The sequence below is a fragment of the Panthera uncia genome, chromosome E3 (assembly GCF_023721935.1).
Source record: "Panthera uncia isolate 11264 chromosome E3, Puncia_PCG_1.0, whole genome shotgun sequence".
Lineage (NCBI taxonomy): Eukaryota > Metazoa > Chordata > Mammalia > Carnivora > Felidae > Panthera > Panthera uncia.
This window is the reverse complement of record NC_064815.1, coordinates 27733517-27755996: the sequence shown is the minus strand read 5'-3', so window position 1 is coordinate 27755996 and position 22480 is coordinate 27733517. Positions and strand designations below refer to the sequence as shown.

General features: G+C 46.0%; 1 protein-coding gene and 1 long non-coding RNA gene across 6 annotated transcripts in view; one reads left to right on the top strand and one right to left on the bottom strand.

The window, feature by feature from the left end:
* The first annotated feature begins 721 nt into the window (after positions 1–721).
* TMEM225B (transmembrane protein 225B) overlaps positions 722–22480 on the top strand; it is a 28996-nt gene continuing 7237 nt past the window's right edge. The window contains exons 1-6 of one of the 5 annotated variants that reach the window (XM_049639310.1): positions 739–1242; positions 1478–1639; positions 17826–18009; positions 19446–19524; positions 20767–20805; positions 20914–21124. In XM_049639310.1, the coding sequence (XP_049495267.1) occupies positions 20917–21124 (208 nt within the window). In that variant the 5' untranslated portion in view covers positions 739–1242; positions 1478–1639; positions 17826–18009; ... (1 more) ...; positions 20767–20805; positions 20914–20916. Of the gene's footprint in view, positions 1243–1477; positions 1640–17825; positions 18022–19213; positions 19327–19445; positions 19525–20766; positions 21125–22480 lie in introns of all 5 variants that reach the window. The other 4 variants (XM_049639307.1, XM_049639309.1, XM_049639306.1 and 1 more) reach the window with 4 other exon arrangements.
* LOC125928585 (uncharacterized) lies at positions 3605–4559 on the bottom strand. Its single transcript, XR_007459712.1, has 2 exons — positions 4318–4559; positions 3605–3810 (listed from the first exon to the last, which is right to left on the bottom strand). It is a non-coding gene; the product is annotated as an uncharacterized LOC125928585 (long non-coding RNA).

Here is a 22480-nt window from a genome sequence, read left to right as displayed (position 1 = left end):
AATGGTTAACCTCTTATATTTGTATTCCATCCATGTTTATAAATTTACAACTTGGTCATAATGACAGTGTCTGTCTTTCTTTCCTGCACTTGCTCATTTACAAATCTCCATCTAACCATTGTCCTTCCTGGGCGCAGTTTGACTGGACGCTTTGGTTTGAACGGGCAAGGGTTCTTTTTTTTTTTTTTTTAATTTTTTTTTTCCAACGTTTATTTATTTTTGGGACAGAGAGAGACAGAGCATGAACGGGGGAGGGGCAGAGAGAGAGGGAGACACAGGATCGGAAACAGGCTCCAGGCTCCGAGCCATCAGCCCAGAGCCTGACGCGGGGCTCGAACTCACGGACCGTGAGATCGTGACCTGGCTGAAGTCGGACGCTTAACCGACTGCGCCACCCAGGCGCCCCGAACGGGCAAGGGTTCTAAATGCTGCCTTTACTTGCTTACTGAGTCTGCAGTTTCTGGCACTAAAATTACAAAAAGTACAAACTTCATGGGATTGTCGTGAAGATTAATGAGATAAGGTCAGTTTAAGTACTCCATAGCTGGTAACTGCTATTTCGGAGTTTAGCAGGAAACTCCCCTTATCATGAACAAATTTCCCTAACATCTTTACCGTTTCAACACGTCAAATATGCCCCTGGCAAACTCCGGGCACTGTAAGCTCTCTGAATCTTGACCCTATTTCTAAGGCTTTTCTTCCTCTTTTAGCCCATTGGCACTGCTATGTCCTGCTTACTTATACACTCGAGGCGCAATTGGGAGGCGCTGGGAGTAGTGAAGGGGGAACACTGGCCAAGTTGAAGCCACAAAAGGAAAGGACTGGCTGGACTGCGGGCATAGATATGAAATTCGGGCTCCGCAGGGTCCTCGATTTGTGATTTGGAAGAAAGAGAGGTGAAGATGGGTGGTAAAACGGCAAGGGTCAAGGGAGGAGGCAAGTGGTGTGCACACGGGACAGTGGCGATGAGAAGGAAACCAATTTAGACCCTAGGTCCACTTGGGCAATGAAAGGACATTGCCCATCCTCTCTCAATCCCTCCTTGGAGAAAGACGAACGCCAAAGGAGGCCCCATCTTCACACCGCTCCCGAGTCCGGCTCCCCAGCGGCCCTGGAGAACCCACGATCGAGAGGAGACCTCCGAGCTGCCTAGACGGGACCCGGAAGTGCGCGCCGGGGAGCCCGAGTTTCCAGTCCTGCCCCGGGGGCCGAGGTGGCCGTCGTTGCGGAGCGGCTGCGCCAGTGAGTGTCGGGGCTACGGGCCGGGGCTCCGGGTCTGCGCCGTGGCTGGGGGAAGCTCGGACTGCGGCGGGGGGCTCGGGCCGAAGGGATGCCCGTGGTGCGGGGTTGGGGCCGCAGGCCTGGCCGCGCCCCCGCGCCGGGGCCCAGCCGGCCTGGGGAGAGTGAATTGGGAGCCTCTCCCGGGAAACCTGCCGTTTTCCCTGCATCTGCCCTCTTCTCCCTCCCTTTTCTGAAGTGACTGCCCGTCCGTTGTCTCGCGCTCTGAAGACATTTTAGGGGAAGTCTTGGCCTTGGAGCAGCACCGGGGATTGGACCCAGCCCATGGAGAAGCTGCCTGAGCAGATGTCCCCGGAGTCCCTGTGCCCATCCTCCGAGCAGGAGCCTCGAAAGAGCAAGGGTGAGGAGCTGACCTAGCTGGCTTTCTTTGTCTAAACTTAGTCCTTCCGACCCGCGGCCTCAGATCAGATGGACACGATTGTCCTGTGAAAAACTACTGCTTTTTTTTTTTTTTTTTTTTTTTAACCAGAGGCTCTATTACCTGTAAATAAAGCCTGTAACCAACGTTTTCTCTCTGTGTGGAGCAGATCTGCCGCAGCAGCACTATCCTAGCATAAGTCTTGGAGGATCTGTCATTCCAGCACCTGCTAACTTGCTTGGCCTTTGGAGAAGCTCACTAAATGTGTGAATAAAGAAATGAATGAACCCAGCCAAGTATGTCCCATACTGCAAATAACCAGTTAAGGAGCGGGCTCCTCCACTCATTCTACCCAAGCTCTCCTTCATCGTTAGGGAAAATACACTTACCACCCGAGGTATAAACTCCAAGAGGGTGCCTTTCCTGTGGAGTACAGTAGATAAGACAGCCACTTGCTGATGGAAAATGAGGTTAAGCTATAGGTATTAACATTTTTATTTCAATCTGCTATCCCCTCATTATCTGGTGTATGTCTGGCTATTAAAAAAATGGATATGGATTATTTAATTGGGAGACATAGGCTTAGATAATCCACATCAGGGGCTCTGAGATGGCTTATGTTTGGGGAGATTTTCTTATACAGATTTATGTGTAAAAACTATGTTTTCGGGCTAATTTTTAATTTGGCAAGTATTTATTGAGCTTTTATTGTGAGGTGTTGAGACTAAGTTGAAAGAAAGCCCAATCCCTACTCACCCACAAACTTAGAGTTAGAATAGTTAACTGAAAGGCTGTGGGTTAGTAAACAAGGTAGAAGTTCACAAGGGAGATCCTTGGGAACTGGGTATTGGCCCAGGAAACCTTAGAAAGTCACAGGTTTGGCCTGGAAAGAATTTAAAGTTCAAGGAATCAAATTTTAGATGAGAGGGGATAGACACCACAGGCTCCCTGTTGTTAGTCTTTCTAAAAGGCCAAGTGCCTGTACTCACCTTATTAAAATACTCATTTACTCCTGTTAGTTCACAGCGCCCACTGCATCCAGTCCATACTCCATAACTTGGCATTCAAGGCCCTCTGCAGGGTGGCCTCAACTCAACTTGAGAGTCTTTCCTTAGTGTTCCCCAAAATAAACCGAGCAAGACTGGTGTGTCTACACAAGGTAATGCTGAAGACACTTTGCACTATCTACTGTTGTGCCTCTGTGTCTTTTTCTTAATGCATTGCTGTCCACTACATTCTCTGCCTATCCAAACACCACTCATCCCAGCGTCCCATGCAAGACAGCCTCCTCCATGAAGTTTCTGAAATAAACAGTTGTAAGTGACATTTACATGAAAATCTGCAGGACTTGGTGGCTGATTGAACATTAGGGGGAAACAGGGTATAATTGCCTTTGTTCCCTTCACTGTCATACCTCTTAAAAAAAAATCTTCATGAGTTGCTATTATCTTTGGAATGCAGGGTACTGCTTCTGCTGCATCAGAACTGGTTACACCCAGGTTGCCAGTGGCTTGCCTATAATGAATCCATTGGACACATTTTTTTCAGCTTTAATTTTTTGACCCCGTAGTATTGTCTGTTGATGTGATCATTCTTCCTCACCTCTTGTTCTTTGGTTTCAGAAGCATCATTTTCTTCTTGTTTTCCTCTTGCCTTCTCCGGGCCTTTTCCACTCCTGTTTCTCCATCTGTTTTTAAATGTTGATTTTCCCTAAGACTGTTCTCAGCCCTCTTTTTTCACTCCTGTGCGTGATCCTGTCCCCTTCCAGGACTTTACTTAACCGCTATTTGCTGCTCTTGCTGCCGCCTGGCTCCTGAATACTAGATGTTCATGGGTGTACCTCAGAGCACACTGTTTTCTGCCAGTCCCCACCTCCCTTCCCTCCAATAACAACCTTAGTTAATTTTAGTAACTGATTTTCCCAAGCTAGAAAACTTGGGAGTCATACTCTACTATTCTCCTTCCCTCCATATTCAGTCAGCCACCACATCCTGTCAGTTTTTCTTCAAAAAATGCCTGATTCAGTTGCCTGTCACTGCCATTTCCTCATTTTAGTCCCGTCCTGTTTTTCTTGGATTGTTGATACATCACTATGCTATTGGTCATGCCCCCCACTCTAGGCTCTCCTCCATACTGCTGCCAGAAGAATTTCCCTGGGAACAAATTTGATCATGTTAGTCTTTGCCTATAAAATAAAGTGCAAAGCCCTGGGTGTGGCTTATATGCCTCTTCATAGGTGGCTCTACTCTATTTTTTCACTACATCTCCTGTTTCCTGCCCACATGGAGCATACATTTCAGTCATATTGAATTTTTTTTCACTATTCCTTAAACTTAGTGTTCCCTTTTATGTTGCTGAGCCTTAGCATATACTATTACTTGTTTCTGGAATACTCTTTACCTTGTAGATCCTGATCATAGTCAAGATCCCTCTCCAGGTCATTCTTTGAGGATGCCATCTCCAATCACCTAGGTAGGGGTTGTCCTTCCTAATTCTGCTTTGAGGCAGCATTACAATCCTTCTACCAGTATCCTGCACATAGTGGGTGGTCTATATGTTTTTGATTGGTTAAATCAAACAGGAAGTGTATTCATTTCCTAGGGTTGCCATAACAAATTACCACAACTGCATGGCTTAATACAGCAGAACTATATTCTCACCATTTTGTAAGCTAGAAGTCCAAGAGGGCCTGTCTACCTCTGAAGGTTCTAGAGAGGAATCCGTCTTTGACTGATCCTAGCTTCTGGTGGTCCCCAGCAATTCTTGGGGCTCCTTGGCTTATGGCTGTATCATTGAATCTCTGTCTCTGTTGTCACATGGCCTTCTTTTCTGTGTTTCCATATCTGAATCTTCCTCTTCTTTCTCTTATAAAGATATCAGTCATTGGATTCAGCCCCAACCCCCCAATCCATTATGACCTCATCTGAACTCTGCAAAGACTCTGCTTCCAAATAAGGTCACATTCTGAGATTCCAGGTAGACATGGGGGGGGCATTATTTGACACAGTACAGTATTACTCATTTCTCCTGCTGTTAGAAGTGAATATACTTGAGATCACACAGCTTTGTAGTTAAACTACTTGAAGAACTGCATAGATTTCCCCCTTTCCTCTAAATTAAAAGCAGATCAGCCAAGAAACTTTCTTTTAAACCTTTGTCCACAGGGACACATTTGATTTGCTTATTTCAAAGGGCAACTGCTCTCTTCCTGGGCTTCTCTAGCTCTGTGTCAGACTGACCACTGTCTGTTGAGGCGTTCTAGGGGGCCCTGCTGTCTACCAGAGTTTGGATCCAAGTTTTTGATATTTTTTCTTTTTTTTTTTTTAATTTTTAAAATGTTTATTATTTTTTTAATATTTATTTTAGAGAGAGAGAGAGAGACAGACAGACAGACCGTGAGTGGGGGATGGGCAGAGAGAGAGGGAGACACAGAATCCAAAGCAGACTCAGGCTCTGAGCTGTCAGCACAGAGCCTGATGCGGGGCTCGAACCCATGAAACGCGAGATCATGACCTGAGCTGAAGTCAGACGCCTAACTGACTGAGCCACCCAAGCGCCCCTAATGTTTGTTTATTTTTGAGTGACGGAGAGAGAATGAGCAGGGGAGAGGCAGAGAGAGAGGGAGACACAGAATCTGAAGCAGGCTCCAGGCTCTGAGCTGTCAGCACAGGGCCCATTGTAGGGCTTGAACCCACAAGCTGTGAGATCATGACCTGAGCCTAATTCAGATGTTCAACTGACTGAGCCACCCAGGCACCCCCTTCTTTTCTTTAAAAAGAATTTTGTTTTAAATTTTATTTTAGAGAGTGCAAGCAGGGGAGAGGGGCAGAGAGAGAGAGAGAGAATGGGAATCTTAAGCAGTCTCCACGTTCAGTGCAGAACTCAATTTGATGCGGGGCTTGATCTCACGACCCTGGGATCATGACCTGAGCCAAAATCGAGAGTCAGATGTCTGACTGCGCCTGCCAGGTGCCCCGATATTTTTTCTAAAAGTGGCTCTGATCTATGAAGAGATCTACCTCTCTGAATTTTATTTGAGCCTCAGTCCTGGAGACTTTTTATAAATGGTCTTTTTGGAACCGTCAGTGATTTATAGATTCTTCTCTTGATGGAGGGGAACTTCCTTTTAATGAATTGCCGGGAAATAATCAGGAGCATTTTGAAGCACCTAATGTGCACAGGACTCTTTTCATAGTAGTGGGCTTGGAGAAAAAGAAATGGAAGACATCTTTTATTTTGAGGTGCTTTGAATATAAATTCACACACACACACACACACACACACACACACACACACATACACACACATAAAAATACTTCTGAGGAGAGGCCCAAAGACTGTGGTTAAATATCATGAAAGAGGTAGGAACTGAATGCTTTAGAGATTCAAAGGAGAGATCACTTCCAGCTAGGGTTAGAGCCGGGTTAGGTTTCAGTAAGGAGGCTGCCTTTGACCTGGGTCTTGAAGGTCTAGGATTTTGATAGGTGACATTAGAATGGAGGCTGTTCCAGGTGGAGGAGAAGGATGTGTGTGGGGATATACATGTTCAGGAAATAGTTCACATTAATTGGAGTATAGAGAAGACGTGATAGGGGATGAGTCTGTAAGTCAGAGTGGAGTAAGATTGTGGGAGAAGAATGCCAGGCCCAAGAGCTTAGTTTGGTCAGCAGATGTTGAGGTATGATATGTTAGCTTTTCTTAACAGGAGGCTAGCTGGTGAGCATTGCATATGAAGGAAGAGAATCTGACTTGTTGAGTGTGGTATGGGAGGTGAGAGTTGCTTAGGATCTGACTTTAGGACATGAATAGTGATAACAGGAAGGTAGAGACAAAAATCAAGAAGTGTGCTGTAGGTAGAAGCAATAGTACTTGTTTACCGAGTGGATGTGAGGGCAGAGAAAGGAGTCACTGATCATTGTCAGTGCTAAAATGCTAAAGCTACAGGAGAGTTGCAAGAATATTATACCAAATATTCAAACTCCAGAAGGAGGAACAGATTTGAGACCTATTGATCTCAAGAGACTGGTATGAGAGCCACATGGAAATGTGTCTTTAGATTATTGGAGGTGCTGTAGCCTGTTACAGATATTCCCCATTTCAGGAGATGGGAACACAATCCCTTCAGCTACTTAACCCAGAGAGAAACAGCTTCTCTCATATTCATATCCAGCAGTCAGTACTCCTGTCCACACAACTATCAATGTTTTCCAGAATCCAAGTAATTCTCACTACCTTCTCCACCACAGTCTTGGTCCAGGGTGCCATCATCTTTCACCTGAACTATTGCAGCAGCCTCCTGGCTGGTTGTCCTGCCTCTACCATTGCCTTCCTACAGTCTATCCAAAATAGCAGCCGATGTGATCCTGTTAAAATGCCAGGTCTTGTCTTCCTCTGGTCAAAAGCCTCCTGTGGCTCCCCATCTCACTCGGCGAAAGAACACCTCTTCCAGTAGCCTATAGGGTCCTATGTTCTCTGATTCCCTTTTAATGTCTGTGACCTCATTTCTTACTACCCCTCCCCCTGCTCATTGCATTCCCATCACATTGCCTCCTTGAACACCCAGGGCCTTTGCACTTGTTATTTCTTCTATGTGCAATGCTCTTTCTCAGATACCCTTATCTCCTTCAAGTCTTTGCTTCAGTGTCATTTTCTTAGTCCTTCTTTGACCATGGTATGTAAAATTGGAACCCTTCTGCCCACTCCCTCCCCCTGGCACTCTACTCCTCTTCCTTGCTTTCTCTATGGTACGTGTATCTTCTTCCTCTAAGAGTATGTAATTTATAAGGTTTCTTGTCCAGCTCCCTTACTAAAATGAAATATCTTAGAAGGCAGAGTTTTTGCCTATTTGCCCACTGGTGTATCTCAGCACTTGGAACTGTACCTGGCATATTGTTGGTGCTCAGTAAGATGGATGTGAATGAGTGAAGTGTCTCATAAAGAGGAGAAGTATTGAAGAATTCTACAAGGATCACTTTCAGCCAATGAAGAAGGTGCTATTGAATGGAGCCTGAGAGCTGTAGGATTTGCATTCTTGACTATGTCGGGCAGGCTGTCAGATCCTCTGTCTGTCGGCCCAAATAAAAGGCTCATCCTCTAGCATGCCTAAGCCTTCACATGTTGTTGGAGACAACAAAGCGATTGGTTCAACAAAAAGAAAAGATTTGGTGTAGGGGAGAGGATCAGAACAAGGCTGGAAAGACAGAGGCCAGGTCAGGGAGATACAGAAGAAACCCTCATTTGGCCTCAAGACCAAATGGAGGCATGCCCAGGCTATTGCTCTTTGACTTTTGATGAGCTGATGAAGACTTTATTAGCTTCTCTATCTGATGTCTCACCTTATTAATGATCCCAGTTTTGAAGGGCTTCTGGGTTTAGATGCTCCTAGGCCTGTGGGACAAATCTGGAAGACTTAGAAGGTTCTAGAGTTAAGCTGTCCAGTAGGGTAGCACCAGCTACAATGGGCTAACTACATTGAAATTAATTAAATACAATTAAAAGTTCAGCTCCTCAGTTGCACTAGCCACATTTCAAGTGCTCAGTAGCCATCTGTGACTACTGGCTACTGTATTGGACAGTGCAGATGTGGAACAGTTACATAACCACAGTAAGTTCTGTTGGATTGTGCAGTGAATGACTTGAATTTACAGTACCAGTTCATTTTGGTATCTTGCGAAAAAGAATTGCCCTGCCTACCTATTTGTTTGGGCTTGACTGATGCCTTTGTCACTTTTTTTTTTCAAAGTACCTAACTTTTTAGACCTAGTCTCTGTGTTTGCAATTTGTGTCACTTACAAGGTAAACAGTTAAACACATGTGCAAATGGATATAAAAACATTAACCCAGTAGTCCATTCACACCTGTTAGAATGGCTGTCATTTAAACGACAAGAAGTAACAAGTGTTGGTGAGGATGTGGAGAAAAGGAATTCTTATACACTGTTGGTGAGGATGTAAATTGATGAACTACCAATAGAACTACCATATGATCCAGCAATTCACTTCTGTGTGTTTATCTGAGGGAAACAAAAGCACAAATCTGAAAAAGATATCTGCACCCCCCATGTTCATTACAGCATTATGTACAACAGCCAAGACTTGGAAACGGCCTAAGTGTCCATTGATGGATGAGTGGATAAAGCACATATGGTATACATACAAATATACATGTGTATACACAGTGGAATATTGTTCAGCCATGAAAAGGAAATCTGTCATTTTTGGAAACATGGATGGACCTTGAGGATATTATGCTAAGTGAAATAAATCAGAGAAAGACAGATACTGTATGATCTCACTTATATATGACATCCAAAAAAACAAACAAAAAAACCCCCACCCCAACTCTTAGACACAGAAAACAAACTGGTGATTGCCAGATGTTGGGGGTGGGCCTGGGGGAATTGGATGAAGGGTGTCAAAAAGTAGAAACTTCCAGTTACAAGGTAAATAAATCCTGAGGATGTAATGTACAACATGGCAACTATAGTTGATAATGCTGAAGAGTATGTTTGAAAGTTGCTGTGAGAGAGGACCTTAAAAGTTCTTATTACAAGAAGAAAATTTTTACAAATACAATATCTAAATTGAACATACAGAGGATGAGAGCATATCTGGATGTGGAGAACAAGTGATAAGACATCACAGATAATTATTAAATTCCTTCAATAAAATGACTATTACCAAATAAAATCAGAGCTGTTTATATTCTAGGCTTTCCCTGCTGATGGAAATGCTGCATTGGATATTCCTCAGCACTCCCTTCTTTCAGAAAGATCCCTGTTGGTAGAGGGCCTGCTTTCTTTAATACCACTGCGAACAAAACAAAACAAAACAAAAACAAAAACTTCTCTAGCTTCAGTGAGCCTTATTTCATAAGTATTTCTTGAGAGGAGGAATGTATTAAACAGGCAATGTTTTTCTATCATGTCTCCTTTAAATGCAGTTAGGGTGCAGGGTTTATTTTTGTATGTTCTGTTAGAGTTGAAATCGACTTGGAAATATTTCTACTCCATGCTTCATATTTTAAACAACTCTTCCTCTTCTCCCCTTTCCTTTATTAAATCTTCCCAATTTGCAGTATTTTTTAAAGATGCACATAAGTTGGTCTGAGTGTGTCTGTCCATGAGTGAGCATCTGTGTATAGAGAGATGCTCTGGTGAAGAAGGTGTTGGCATTTGATGATGTGAAGATAGTCTTCCCTGTTACCTCAGAGACAATCACGAGGCCAGGGTACCATGTAGACAGAACCTCTGGGGTAGGATACTCCTCTTTAATTGATTTGTTTAGTCCCTTCCCCTCCCCACAGAGACCCCAGAATCTCCCTTCTAATGTTCTGAGATACTTCTACTTCCCCCAAACACCGCTTTCCTTTCTGCTAATCCCAGTACGTCTGTCTGGTTAGCTACTTCATATATAAACCCTAATTTTAGTTTCCCACTGCTTTCTCCAGTTCTGCACAACTTGTATCCATCTTTTCTCTGTACTGCAGGGCCATTTTTCATACATTTTGTTGAACCAAATCCTTCTTGAATACTCTGACCATCCTGTTTCCCACCAGGAATTTTTCTTATTACATTTTTACCTTTTTTATATTTTCTGTCAGATGGTGAGACCTGGACTGAGGATCAATTAATTATAAAGCAGAAAAGTCTTGAAGTAGGGCTACACTACCTGAAGGAGATGAATGTGAACAAAACAAACACGAGGGGCTCTATGAATGCAGATGAAACTTCTGTAACGTCATAAACTCTATCCAACAGCCACAGATTCTTAATTGAAGAGACATCCCAAATGTGTAGTATTTGTGGAAAGTTATTTAGGCGAAACTCATACCTTATTCAGCATGAAAGAATCCACACACAAGGGAAGACTTTTGAGTGTCATGAATGTGGAAAAACTTTTGGCCATAGTTCAAACCTTATCCAGCATCAAAGAATACATACTGAAGAAAAACCCTATGAATGCAGTAACTGTGGGAAAGCCTTCTGGTGCAGTTCACACCTTATCCAGCATCAGATAACTCATACAGGAGAAATGCCTTATATGTGTAATGAATGTGGAAAAGCTTTTGTTCAGAGCTCAAGTCTTACTTGACACCGGAGAATCCACATCAGGGAGAAACCCTATGTGTGTAGTGAGTGTGGGAAGGCCTTCAGCCAGAGCTCAAATCTAATAGAACATCAGTGAGTTCACACCAAAGAGAGACCATATGAATGCAATGACTGGGAAAGCTTACAGTTGTAATTTGCACCTCATTAAACACCACAGAGTCCACACAGGGGAGGCTCCTTATGATTGCAGCAAGTGTGGGAAATCTTTTAGTAGGAGTTCACTTCTTATTAAACACCATAGAATTCACATTGGAGAGAAACCCAATGAATGTAGTGAATGTGGGAAGGCCTTCAGTCAGAACTCTAACCTTATTCTTTTCTGGTATTTCTTATTCAGCACCAGAAAACTCACAGTGGAGTAAAAGCTTCTGAATGTAAGGAGTGTGGGAAAAACTTCACGTACAGTTCATGCCTTTCTGATCATCTGGGAATCCATATAAGAGAGAAACTGCGAATGAAATGAAGATGATAGATAGAGCCTTTGGTCAGAGTTCAGCTCTGATTGAATGCCAGAGAGCCCGCATGGGGAAGAAACCCTTTGGGTTTCATGAGGGTGTACAGCCTCCAGTCCTGGCTCAACTCTTATTAAGATTTGAAAATCCAGATAGTGGATAGATCTCATGGATGTGTTCAACACATGAAAACCTTTACACAGAGTTTCCACCTTATTCAGCATCATTAGGTTCACCTTGGAGGAAAGTGTGTCAGAGAGGGGTGTGAAAGGAACCTAATGCAGCACTACCAAGGTGATGGCTAAGTGGAACCTTCAGTTAGTGCTGCTGTTTATTTGATGTTTAGGATCTGCATCACAGGGAGATTCTGTGGTTTGCTTTTCAGATCTTCCCAGTTGTCTTCTGAAAATGGAATGAGTCAGATCCACTCTAGGGAAGAAAGAATCAGGGAATTCTGGATTCAGACTCATAGATAAGGAAAGCAGCAAGGTGACTTTTGAACCCAGTAGCTCTCCTTCTAGCTCATCTATTCTGTTGTAACTCTTGATGGAAATGACCCTTGGGTCTTGGACCAGCATTTCGCTCCTCAGTGTCCTGCAGATTATTGAATCTCTTGTTTTATATGACCTAAATGCACTTAATAAACAGGCAAATTTTCTAGGCCAAATAACTTCAGTATGACATGTCACGGGCTTTGTTATATGTCAGCTTGGGTAGGTTGAAATGCACTTGCCAGACTTCCCTTTCCTGTAATTTTTGGTTCTTGAGGGCTAGAGAGGGAGATTCTTGGGAGACTGGGAGGGCAGAAAAAAAGCAGCAGTTATTTTGTAACTCACCCATGTCGTTGCTAGTCAGCAGCTGGGCCTGCAAAGGGTCCACCTTCCCCTGGATCCTCCTTTGCCTTCCCTAGGTTGTGTGTGTGTGTGTGTTTGTGTCCTCGTGGTTTTACCCCTCTGATTGAATCCTAGTCATACTCAAGGTCACTGTTCTTGTGACAAGTACACATTTATTTTAAGTTTAGGTGGAGAGAAATGGGTAACTTCTGGCTGTTTTTGAAACAAAACTTCAATAATAATTTTCAAGATTTCCTTTGAGAAAAAGCCACAGTTCAAACTCCTTTATAACAAGAATTACATCGTAACCTGAGGCAGAGCTTCACTACTGGGTAATTGTTGAGGAAAAAATTGAATAGTGTGATACATAATAGATCATTTTTTTAAGGATTTTTTTATTTTGGGGTGCCTGGATGGCTCAGTTGGTTGAGCATCTGACTTCAGCTCAGGTCATGATCTCATGGTTTGGGAGTTTGAGCCCTGCATTGGGTTCTCTGCTGTCAGTGCAGAGCCTGCTTCGGATCCTCTGTCTCCCCTCTCTCCTCTCTGTCTCTGCCCCTCCCCCACTCATGTGTGTGCTAGCGCTTGCTCTCTCTCAAAAATGAATAGGATTTTTATTTTTAAGAAATCTCTGCACCCAAACATGGGACTTGAATTCATGACCCTGAGATCAAGAGTCACATGCTTCACCAGCTGTGCCAGCCAGGTGCTCCCATAATGGATACAATTAAAAAAAACACACAAAAACTTTTGAGTACTCATTACCATGAATATTTTTATCACTGAAATAAATCCCAAAAATATCTCTACTGGGTAGTACATTGTTAGATTTATTCTAGGTATCTGAGAAAAATACCTACTTTGTTGTAAATGCTTATTTTTTATCACAAAAAAATAAGATTGTTTTACCCCTAGTTAGTCTGGATTAATGATTATTTAAAATATCAAGTGAAAATTATACTTACATTGTAGACTCTTAAAATTGAAACTTGCCTGTCCTGCAGCTTCCATGCCTGGTCTCGTGCTGTGCACACAGTAGGTATTGAGTGGGTGGCTGTGGGATGAATCTGTTTACTGGACACCAAAGTCTTGTTGTTTGTCTCAGCTCTTCTATCTACACTCCTCTACCTTCCTCTCTGTATAATCTGGAGGTGATTATTAGCACTAACTAAGGGTCACCTTGCCATCTAGATGTCCCGAGTATGGACTTGCACTCTGTGAGGCCTGGTCTAACCTCTGAGCTGGTGTGCCCTCTTACTCTACTCGGCATGTGACCCTTCTCGAGTCCCTCCCCACTCCTTTCACCACAGAATGGGCCCTTTCCTTCTGTGGGGTCTTGAGAAGCTTCAGGGATGAGGCAGGGTGTGATGAGTTGGGTTTGAAGGCTGGGCAGGATTTTTTTTTTAAGGGTATTTATCCATTTTGAGAGAAAGAGAGAGAGAAAGCACATGTCGGGAGGGCAGAGAGTGCATGAGAGAGGGAATCTCAAGCAGGCTCCACATTGTCAGTACAGAGCCGAACGCAGGCTTGAACTCATGAACGGTAGGATCATGACCAGAGCCAAGATCAAGAGTTGGACGCGTAACTGACTGAGGTGCCCCACAGACTGGGCAGGATTCTGACTGGCAGAGAAGAATAGCAGGGAGGGGCATCTCAGGACAAAGTCATTGTGCAGGGTCATGGGCCAGGCTCCAAGGGTGGAGGTGTCCGTGGGGACCAGGAAAGGAGAGCAAAGAGTTTGTCTAGCCGTATCAAAGGCACTAAAGTAGTGGGGGAGCGGCTCCTGGCTGGCTCAGTCAGTGGAGCATGCAACTCTTGATCTCAGAGTTGTTAAGTTCAAGCCCCACGTAGGGTGTAGAGATTACTTAAAAAAAAAAAAAAAAAAGATGTAGGAAAAAAACCCACTAAAGCGGGGCTCTGGTTCTTTGGGCACAAGTATTACTAGTGGCCAGAAAATTGACTAAGCTGTTAGACCTCAGGTGAACACGAGGGCAGCCGCTCATCCAGGTTGGCCAGGCTTTTCTCAGTCTTAGTATTGGAAGTCTCACATCTGAGAAAATGCCCAGTCCTGTGCGAACCAGGATGACTGATCACCTGAAGCCATAGTAACCCCACATCCTTGCCCATTCATGGCTCCTAGCTGCAACAGGACATAATAGAGCGGGAATTCTTAACTTAGGTAGCATACTGTATCACCCGGGGGGCTTTCAAAGTACCTCAGTCCCAATCTCAGAGATTTTATGGAATTGAGTATGACCTGGATATTGGGATTTTGCAAGTTACCAGCGAATTCTAATGTGCATTCAAGGTTGGGAACCTATATATGCAATAGGGGACAACAATGCTTCACAGGTGCTGAAAGACACAAAAAGATCACATAGGATCTGTGGCGTAGTCACTGAGGGCTAGCAAGAGGGCTGGACTGGGAGTGTGGAGCACATCAGGAGCCTATGTGAAAGGAGAGAGAAGGTGTCCCAGGTGAAGGAGCTGTGGGGCCCTGGCATTGGGAATGGAGCCAGCTAGTGGGTGGATTCCCTAAGTGCAGTAAACCAGGTCTGGGGGCTGGAGAGCAGAGGCCTGCTCACTTCCCAGTTCTGTTAACTGGTAAAACTACAGTTTGGGTTTTCCCTTGGGAACTCTGGCCCAAGGAAGCACAGAGTCTGGGGGAAGTCAGAGCTCCAGCTCATGGGGACTCCACCCCATTTTCCAGCAGACAGTTATTCTTGCTTGTCCTCTACCCTGAACCTGGGAAAATATGAAAATGCTTCCAGAGGAGGCTATAACCTAAGCCTGTGCACACATTCTAAAATCTCCAGTCCTGGAGGGGGCTGGCCTGGTAGTCCTTAGCCATGCTGTGGGCGCAGCCTTGGGCTCCCCTGAATGAGAGAGGTTCTTCCTGTGCTCTGTTAGAGGATGGAATCTGGGAAAGGGAAGATAGTAAGAGGAAGAGGAATTTTGGCATTGGCGCCCAAATAGGGCTGCTTTAATTTACCAGAGGCCTCTCATGGCCCTTAGGATGTAACTCTACAAGACCCTTCACGTCTCTGCTCTGCCTATTGACGTCTTCAGTTCTCTGGGGGCCGCTCCTTCCAGTCATTTTGAAATTTGTTGGGTCCTTGAACACAGTATTTTTTCAAATGTAGGTCAAAGCAACTAGTGGGTCATAAAATTAATTTATTGGAGTGAGTTGCAACCAGCACTGAGGGTAAAAGAAAAAAGTAAGCATGACTGGACTGGGATAGAAAGCATTTGTGTGCATTGCACGTAGCTAAGGGAAGTGAGATTTTTCCATGTGCACAGGTACACATATGTGCCATGTATAGTAGTTCTTGCTGAAGAGCAGGTGAAAATCTTTGCACAATGCAATCCCCTTTTGGGGATAAGATTCCATGTAGATCCTGCCTCTTTGCAGGTCTTCCCTTGGGCTGAATTGTCCTCTGCTATCCCTATAGTGTGCTATCCATCCTTTGTGTACTGAGCACATTTTTTAAAAAAGTGATTTATTCAGGTACCGGTCTCTGTGCTAGATGGCAAGTTCTGCGAGGGCAAGGACTGTACACACAGAACATTGAACGTCGTATCTGTCATTAGAGAAAGCACTTTGATGCTGCGTGGCTGAGTACTTTAGGTTACTGCTGTGGATATGTTCTTAGCCAAGTTTCTTTTTCTTTTTTCCAGTTTTTTTATCTGAGAGATTTCAATATACGGAAAAGTTGAAAAATGGTATAAATGAACACGCTATATATCCTCTATGTAGATAAGTAATTATTATCACTTGTCCATACCTACTTTCTATCCATATAATTTTTTTTCTGAATTATTTGAGAGCACGCATGGACATAACCTTCACCCCTAAGTAGCATGGCATGCTTCTCCTACAAGTAAGGTTAGTCTCCTACATAATTGCATCACTTTTAACATGCTTAAGAAAAAGAATTTAATTTCCTAATAACATCTAAAATGCAGTCTATATTCAGACTTTCCCCAGTTGTCCCAAGAATGTGTTTTATAGCAATTTTATTTCTAATCAGAAAAAAAAAAAAAAAAACCCAGGGTCACATTGCATTTGGCTTTATGTCTCTTTAGTTTCTTTTAATCTAGAATAGTTCCTCTGCTTTTGTTTGTTCATTTGTTTGTGACAATGACTTTTGGAGGAGTCCAGAACAGTTATCCTTTAGAATTTTTCACAGAATTGGTTCCTGTTGTCCTGTGGTGGTATTTAACTTCCCTCCACCCCCCTGTATTTCCTCTAAACTGGAATGAGGTTTAGAGGCTTGATTAAACATTTTTGGCAAGAAAACCTCATAGGTCATGTCTCCATACTGTAATGCCTCCATAGGCAACCGACGTCATATTATCCCACCCTAAGTCGTGCCGTTTATTCACCTGTTTCAGGTAGTGACTGCCAGATCTCTGCTACGTAAACGTATGTTTTCCTTTTGCAACCAGTAATTTCTAAGGACGATACACTCTAGCACCATGCAAATAATGTATTCCCCTACAGCCTAATGTTTTTAGCAACTATCCATGATCTTCTGGGCAAGTTCTTAACCCGAGACTTTATTCATTTTCGGTATGAGGATAATAATCCCTGTCATTTGGGTTTACTGTGTAATGAGATTCAAAAGTATAACATAACAGTGCACGTGAAAATGCTGCCCTGGTCTGCCATGATTTCTCCCTTCTTCTGAAGACACCATTCCTCTTCCTTTAAGAAAGTTTTTATGTTGATCCAGATATGTAATCCACATTGCTGACTTCTCAGTGACCCTGTCTGCCTGGCCACTGTGAAGCACAGTTGACTTATCTTCTCTGGCCAGAGTGGAATGAGCATGTGACTTGAGCTAATCAGAATGCTTACTTGGGAAATTTTGAAACAAGGAGAGGGTGAGAATAGGGTGAGGAAAACCTTCTTTTCCTCCAGGATGACTAAATGTGAAGACTGGAGTCTGGAAGTGAATTGTTTCCCCTGCCACCTGGAGAATGAAAACCTATCGGGTGGAGGAGATCAGAGTTATCTGTCTGAGATGAGGGCAGAAGGTTGTGGGAAGGGGGAGGGTCTTCCTGGCCTAGCTCTGGTCCTGCCAGCTGGACCTCTGCCCAGAGCCAGCTAAGCCTGTGGAGGCTGTCTCCGGTGAACATTTACAAATTGGGTTCTGAAACTTTGAGAGATACAATCCTGAGCAGTATAGGGGCCTGTCACATGCCTCTCACGTGATAGGTGACTGGGTGAATTAGTGGCCAATCCCATCTCGGTTTTGAATATGTCAGGGCCAGAGGAGAGGTGAGCAGGTGCCAGACATGATACTGACTTTTAAACATCTTAGAGTTACAAATGCATTTCCTTGGTGAAAGCAGACTCAAAGTGGGGCGGAGTGGGGGTTGTGTGTGGTGCTGCTGGTGGTTTATCCAGCTCTAAGTGTGGCCACCCCCTACCTGTCTCCCAAAGCCGGAAGTTAGTCCTGCCCTCTCTGAAGAGTCTTCCCCCAGGTTGAAACCAGCCGCCAGGGTGAGAAGTGTAGCCAGCCTTCTTAGGGGAGGGCAGAGAAGGGGAGAGGGATGGAGGGGCCGGGAGGCCTGAGGGTGATCAGGCCCATGCACAGGATAAAGGCTTGGGAGGCTGCAGGAGTGGGGTGATCAGGGATGAGGGTCTTGGAGAAGGGGAATGAACTGGCAGGCTCCTGAGGAGTCAGGGGGGCTTGTCATTGGACGTGTCATTGGACCCTTTTAGCCCTCCAACAAGAGGAGTTACTATTATTATTCCCACTTCACAGACGAGAAAACTGACACCCAAGAAGAAGTAAATTACCCAAGGACACCCTGCTGGTAATGGCAGAGCTGGAATTCGAATTCAGATCTGCCCGGCTCGAGATCACTTCCACCCCGTTTGGCGCACGGGTGCGCGAGGTCCGTTCTGCAAACAGCCCCGGAGGTCAGGTACCCCGGGCTGAGGGCCAGGTGAGTGGGCAGGTGAGGCTGCAGGGCCGATGAGCCCCCACCCTCCGCCCCAGGGCCCCGCGGGCTCCGTGGGCTCTGTCAGGAGAGGGCGCATTCTTGCTCCCGCCTCCGGGCCAACGGAAGCTCTGGACAGAGGGACAAGCTCTGGGCCAAAGGGTTGGATGAGGGGCTGGCCTAGAGGGAAGCCCTGCCCTAGAGACCCGGAAACCCCGAAGGTGCCCCAGGAGGGAGGAGAGACCACCCGGGAGGGAGCGGCAAGGTGGGCCCAAGGATTGGGGGCGTGGAGAGGGCCCCCAACACCCCTCCCACTGCCGCCTTCAGGCCACTCCCCAGGCTTTTGCGACCCACTGCGGTGGCGGGGCTGGGGGGATGATCAGAGGTGGCAGGGGTGGGGGGATGATCAGATCTGGGTCCATTGTTGTTTCTGGAAAATGTCACTGTGGCTTTGGGGCAAGGGAAGGGCCCAGGAGGCTTTTCAGCAGGAAGGAACCTCAGAGCAAACCCGGATCAATTTGCTGCCCAAGTTGCCACTAATGACTGGTGGGAAAAGGGAGTGAGGCACCCTGTGACCCTGACAGGTACCCCCACCATTCCAACCCCGATGTACTTTATGTCACCCACCTCATTCATTCCCTAGCGCGGGTCCCAGCTGACCCCGGGGTTGCACGGCCTTGGGGGGGGGGGGGGGAGGCGGGGACAGGGGTGCATTCTGGCTGCTGCAGGGTAGCTCAGAACTGTCCCAGAGGGAGCCCAGAGTGAGAAGCCTCCGCACAAGCCCTGGTTCCCAGATGCCAGTCCTCCAGGCTCCACGTAGCTAGCAGCTCTTTTACTTTTCAGTGTCACAGATCCTTTTTAAATAATAGTTAAAACACTCTGTGTAATAGTAGCTGACAGTTGTTTTTGTTTTATTTTGAATGTTTTTGGCAAAATAAAAAGTTGGCAGTTCTAAATCGCCCCCCTCCCCTTCACTCTCCCTTTCTCACACATGCAAATGAGCTTACCTAGTAGGAAGAATTCACTGGCCACTAAACTCCAAACTAAACTGCTGGCCTGGTCAGCTGAGGTGGGAGAGGCAGCCATGTGGGATTCTGGTCCTTGCCCCAGGGCTGGCTGACTGTGGGATTCTGGACCAGTGGTGGGTCTTTCTCTCCTGCTCTGTTTCAACACTACAAAAGGATGTACAAATCCCCTGTCATATTAACAGGTCTATGGTCCTTCGAGTCTGGCCTAGATCAATGCACCCCACAAGTTGTATATCTGTGGGGCGCAGTCATCCAGGCCCAGTGCTAAGAGCTGTTCCGAAGGTCCTTCTCACTGGTGAGCAGCCGGACAGGGGGGAAGATAGGACTGGGGTATGCCTGGCCCTGAAGTAAGCCAGGCAGGGGAGAGGAAAGCATTGCACCTTGTGACGTGTTTTTGTGTCTCTCACCCCGTAGTTACCAAGAGCCTGCGAGTTCCTGTCTGTTTTCATCCCTGAATCACCCCCCTTGGCCTAAGCTGGTCATGGGGCGTCCAGTAAGTGTGGAGGGAATGGATAGTGGCTGATGGCTGGGAGGGCTGTGTGCAGTGGCCAGGACCAGGCTGAGCTTCACAGGAGAGTTGGGCTTTGAGGAGGAAAGTGGGGAAGGAGGCTGGAGGAGTTGGGGATGGCTCTGGTATTCCAGGAGTAGAGGGAGACCTGTGGGCATGGGGCAGGAACAGTGTGGGTGTGGGGACTTTCAGAGAGGAAGCCTGGGAGGACAAGGAAGGCAGATGAGATGGGGACATGGAGACAGGGAGAGGCCGGCACACGCTGCATGCCAGCACGTGGTGATGGAGAATGGCTGAAATGGGGAAAACACGAAGGGTGGTTTTAGACAAATTGAGGTTGTGGGGGGGGGGCAGGGGGCAGGCAGGACACAGACCATCGAAAGACAATGTCGAGTGTCCTCTGTCCCACCCAGAGCAGGGGGGTCAAAATGTAGCCATGACTTATACCGGACAGTTTTAGAGCTGGGACTGCTCTCCGGGCCAACCGACTCCCATCATTTGAGAGCAAAGGAGACTGGGGCCCTGAAGTTCAAGTGACTCATCAGTGAGGCCTGGAGGGTGGAGGGAGCGTCTAAAGGGGAGCTTTGGAGAGAGGGAAGGATGAAGTTGTTCAGGTGGGAACAAGAAAAAGTAGTGACAGGAAGGAGGTAAAAGCACATTGGGATGTTTCCAAACCACTCTGCCAGCACTCAAAGAGCACTCTGTGTACCTGGTTATACGCAGCGTGTTTGGGTAGGAGGTGCAGGAGGGCACCCGCACTCCACCCTCCGCCATTAGGCTGGTCCTATTTGTGGTGATCAGCAGGTCCCACAGCCTTAGAGACTCTTCTTGCCCCGGCTGCAGTTTGGGGGGTCTGCATTGGAGCCTCTCCAGGTGTTGGGCCTGAGCATGGATGTTCACACAGAATGAGGACTGGAGAGAGCAACCCCTCACACTAAGGGCTTTGCACCTCATTATCCTTATTATCTCTCTCATCATCATTCTGAAATCCCCAAAGCTCTTAACTGTTAGCTGCCTGCCAAGCTTAGTGGGGAGGGTCTTTGTAGGTGGGTGGTAGTTAACAGAACTGAGCAGTGAGAACTTTAGGGTTGGAAGGGTTTGGGGATGGCCCATTCCAACGTCCTCGTTTTATTGAGGTGGAAATTAGGGCTCAGAGAAGGGACCCTGCTTACCCAAGATCACCCAGTGACTTAGCGGCAAAAAAAAATGTTTTATGCATTTTTTTAGGTCTGCTGAAGAAGTCTGTGAGGCTGAAAGTTTATCCAGGCAAGGAAATCAACATTTCCCGAGCCTCACATATGTGCTACCGTTTGTGCAGGCATCATCTCCTTCCCTGTGTTCCACTTGAGAAGCCTTCACTTTTCCCTTGAACAGGTGATGCTGACTTTGGAGGACAAGGACATGAAGGGGTTCACGTGGGCCATAGCCCCAGCTTTGACCTCCCTGGGCTACCTGCTTATACTGCTGGTCTCCATCTTTCCCTTCTGGGTGCGGCTTGTAAACGAGGAGTCCCATGAAGTGTTTTTCAGTGGCCTGTTTGAGAACTGCTTCCATATCAAATGCTGGAAGCCTCGACCCTTATCAGGTAAGGAGGGATGGAGGTGGGGATGGGGCAGAGGGAGATGGGGCCAGTGTGGGCACTTTGGGTGACAGAGAGGACAGAATTTAATAAGCCCCTAAGGGCATTTTCTGAGTCTCTACTTTTGGGGTTAGAGGAAAGTAGTGGCCAGGAGAAGGTTGATAATATCAGGTTGACCACCAGGGTCAGGAGCAAATGTGTCAGCAACAAAGTTTATTTGCGGGGTAGGGCTGGATCCATCTAGGATGGAGGGGCGGGGGTCCTGCCCTACTCTGTGAGGCTGGATTTCAGCCTCACTTGTCAAACACGCGTCCGACTGTGGGTGGCTGCTCTACAGAGAATGTGCTCAGGCCTGAGGACCACATTTCGAAGGGAATGCACAGAAATACGAGCTCAGTGGACTGTGGATGCACTCGAGGCTGTGTTTTTATAAGGGGCTTGAGAGGGTCAGGGGGATGTCTGTCTTGGAAAGGAGGTGAACCTGGGGGATATAGGGGTTCTCTCCTGATAACAGAAGAGGAGAAGCCTCTTTGGGGGAAGATGGGCCACACTGTGTGAGCTCCTTGATCTGGAATTGCTCAGCCTCGGTACTACTGACACTTTGGCTGGAAAATCTTTGTTGCGGGGCTCTCCTGTTGTTTGCAGGACAGTTAGTAGCACCCCTGCCCTCTACGGCCCACTTGATGCCAGTAGCACCCCGTACCCTCAGTTGTGACAACCAACTTACCTCTTAGCATTGCCAAATATCCCTGGGGTGAGGAGGTGCAAACCTGCCTCCAGTTGAAAACCATTGGTTTAGCCCAAGAGTAGATTCTAGAAGTTTAGTGATACCTTTGTCTTGGGAGTTTAGTGATACGTTTGTCTTTTTGTCCCACCCCCAGCTGTCCATCTCTGCGTGCTTAGAAGACTATAAAAACTCATATTAACAGCAGCTCTTTCTGCCCTTGGGTCCTGTCCCCATGCTTTAATAAAATCATCTTTTTTTGCACCAACCCCCCCAAACAAAGAAACCCTAAAAACCTCATTTTAACATGGGTCTGAATCATGCCAATAATAGGGGAATAAATCACCCTGTCATCAAGTCCCTTGCTCTGCTATTTTGGATCTATTTCATGACTTGTGTTAACTGGGATAATTAAATAAGCATTCCCCACAGAGTTCAGAACATCTCAACCTCACAGGTTCTGATTTGCACCAGCCACTTATTTCAGTGTGACCAGTATTGATGGAGTTCTTCACATTTCCACATGCAACTTGTATCATTTATGTTGCTTACTAAAATGACTGTTTGTCCATCTAATTTTTTTTTCCCCATACACTTCCATGTCACGGGGAACAAGATGTTGGAACCAGAGCATTCAT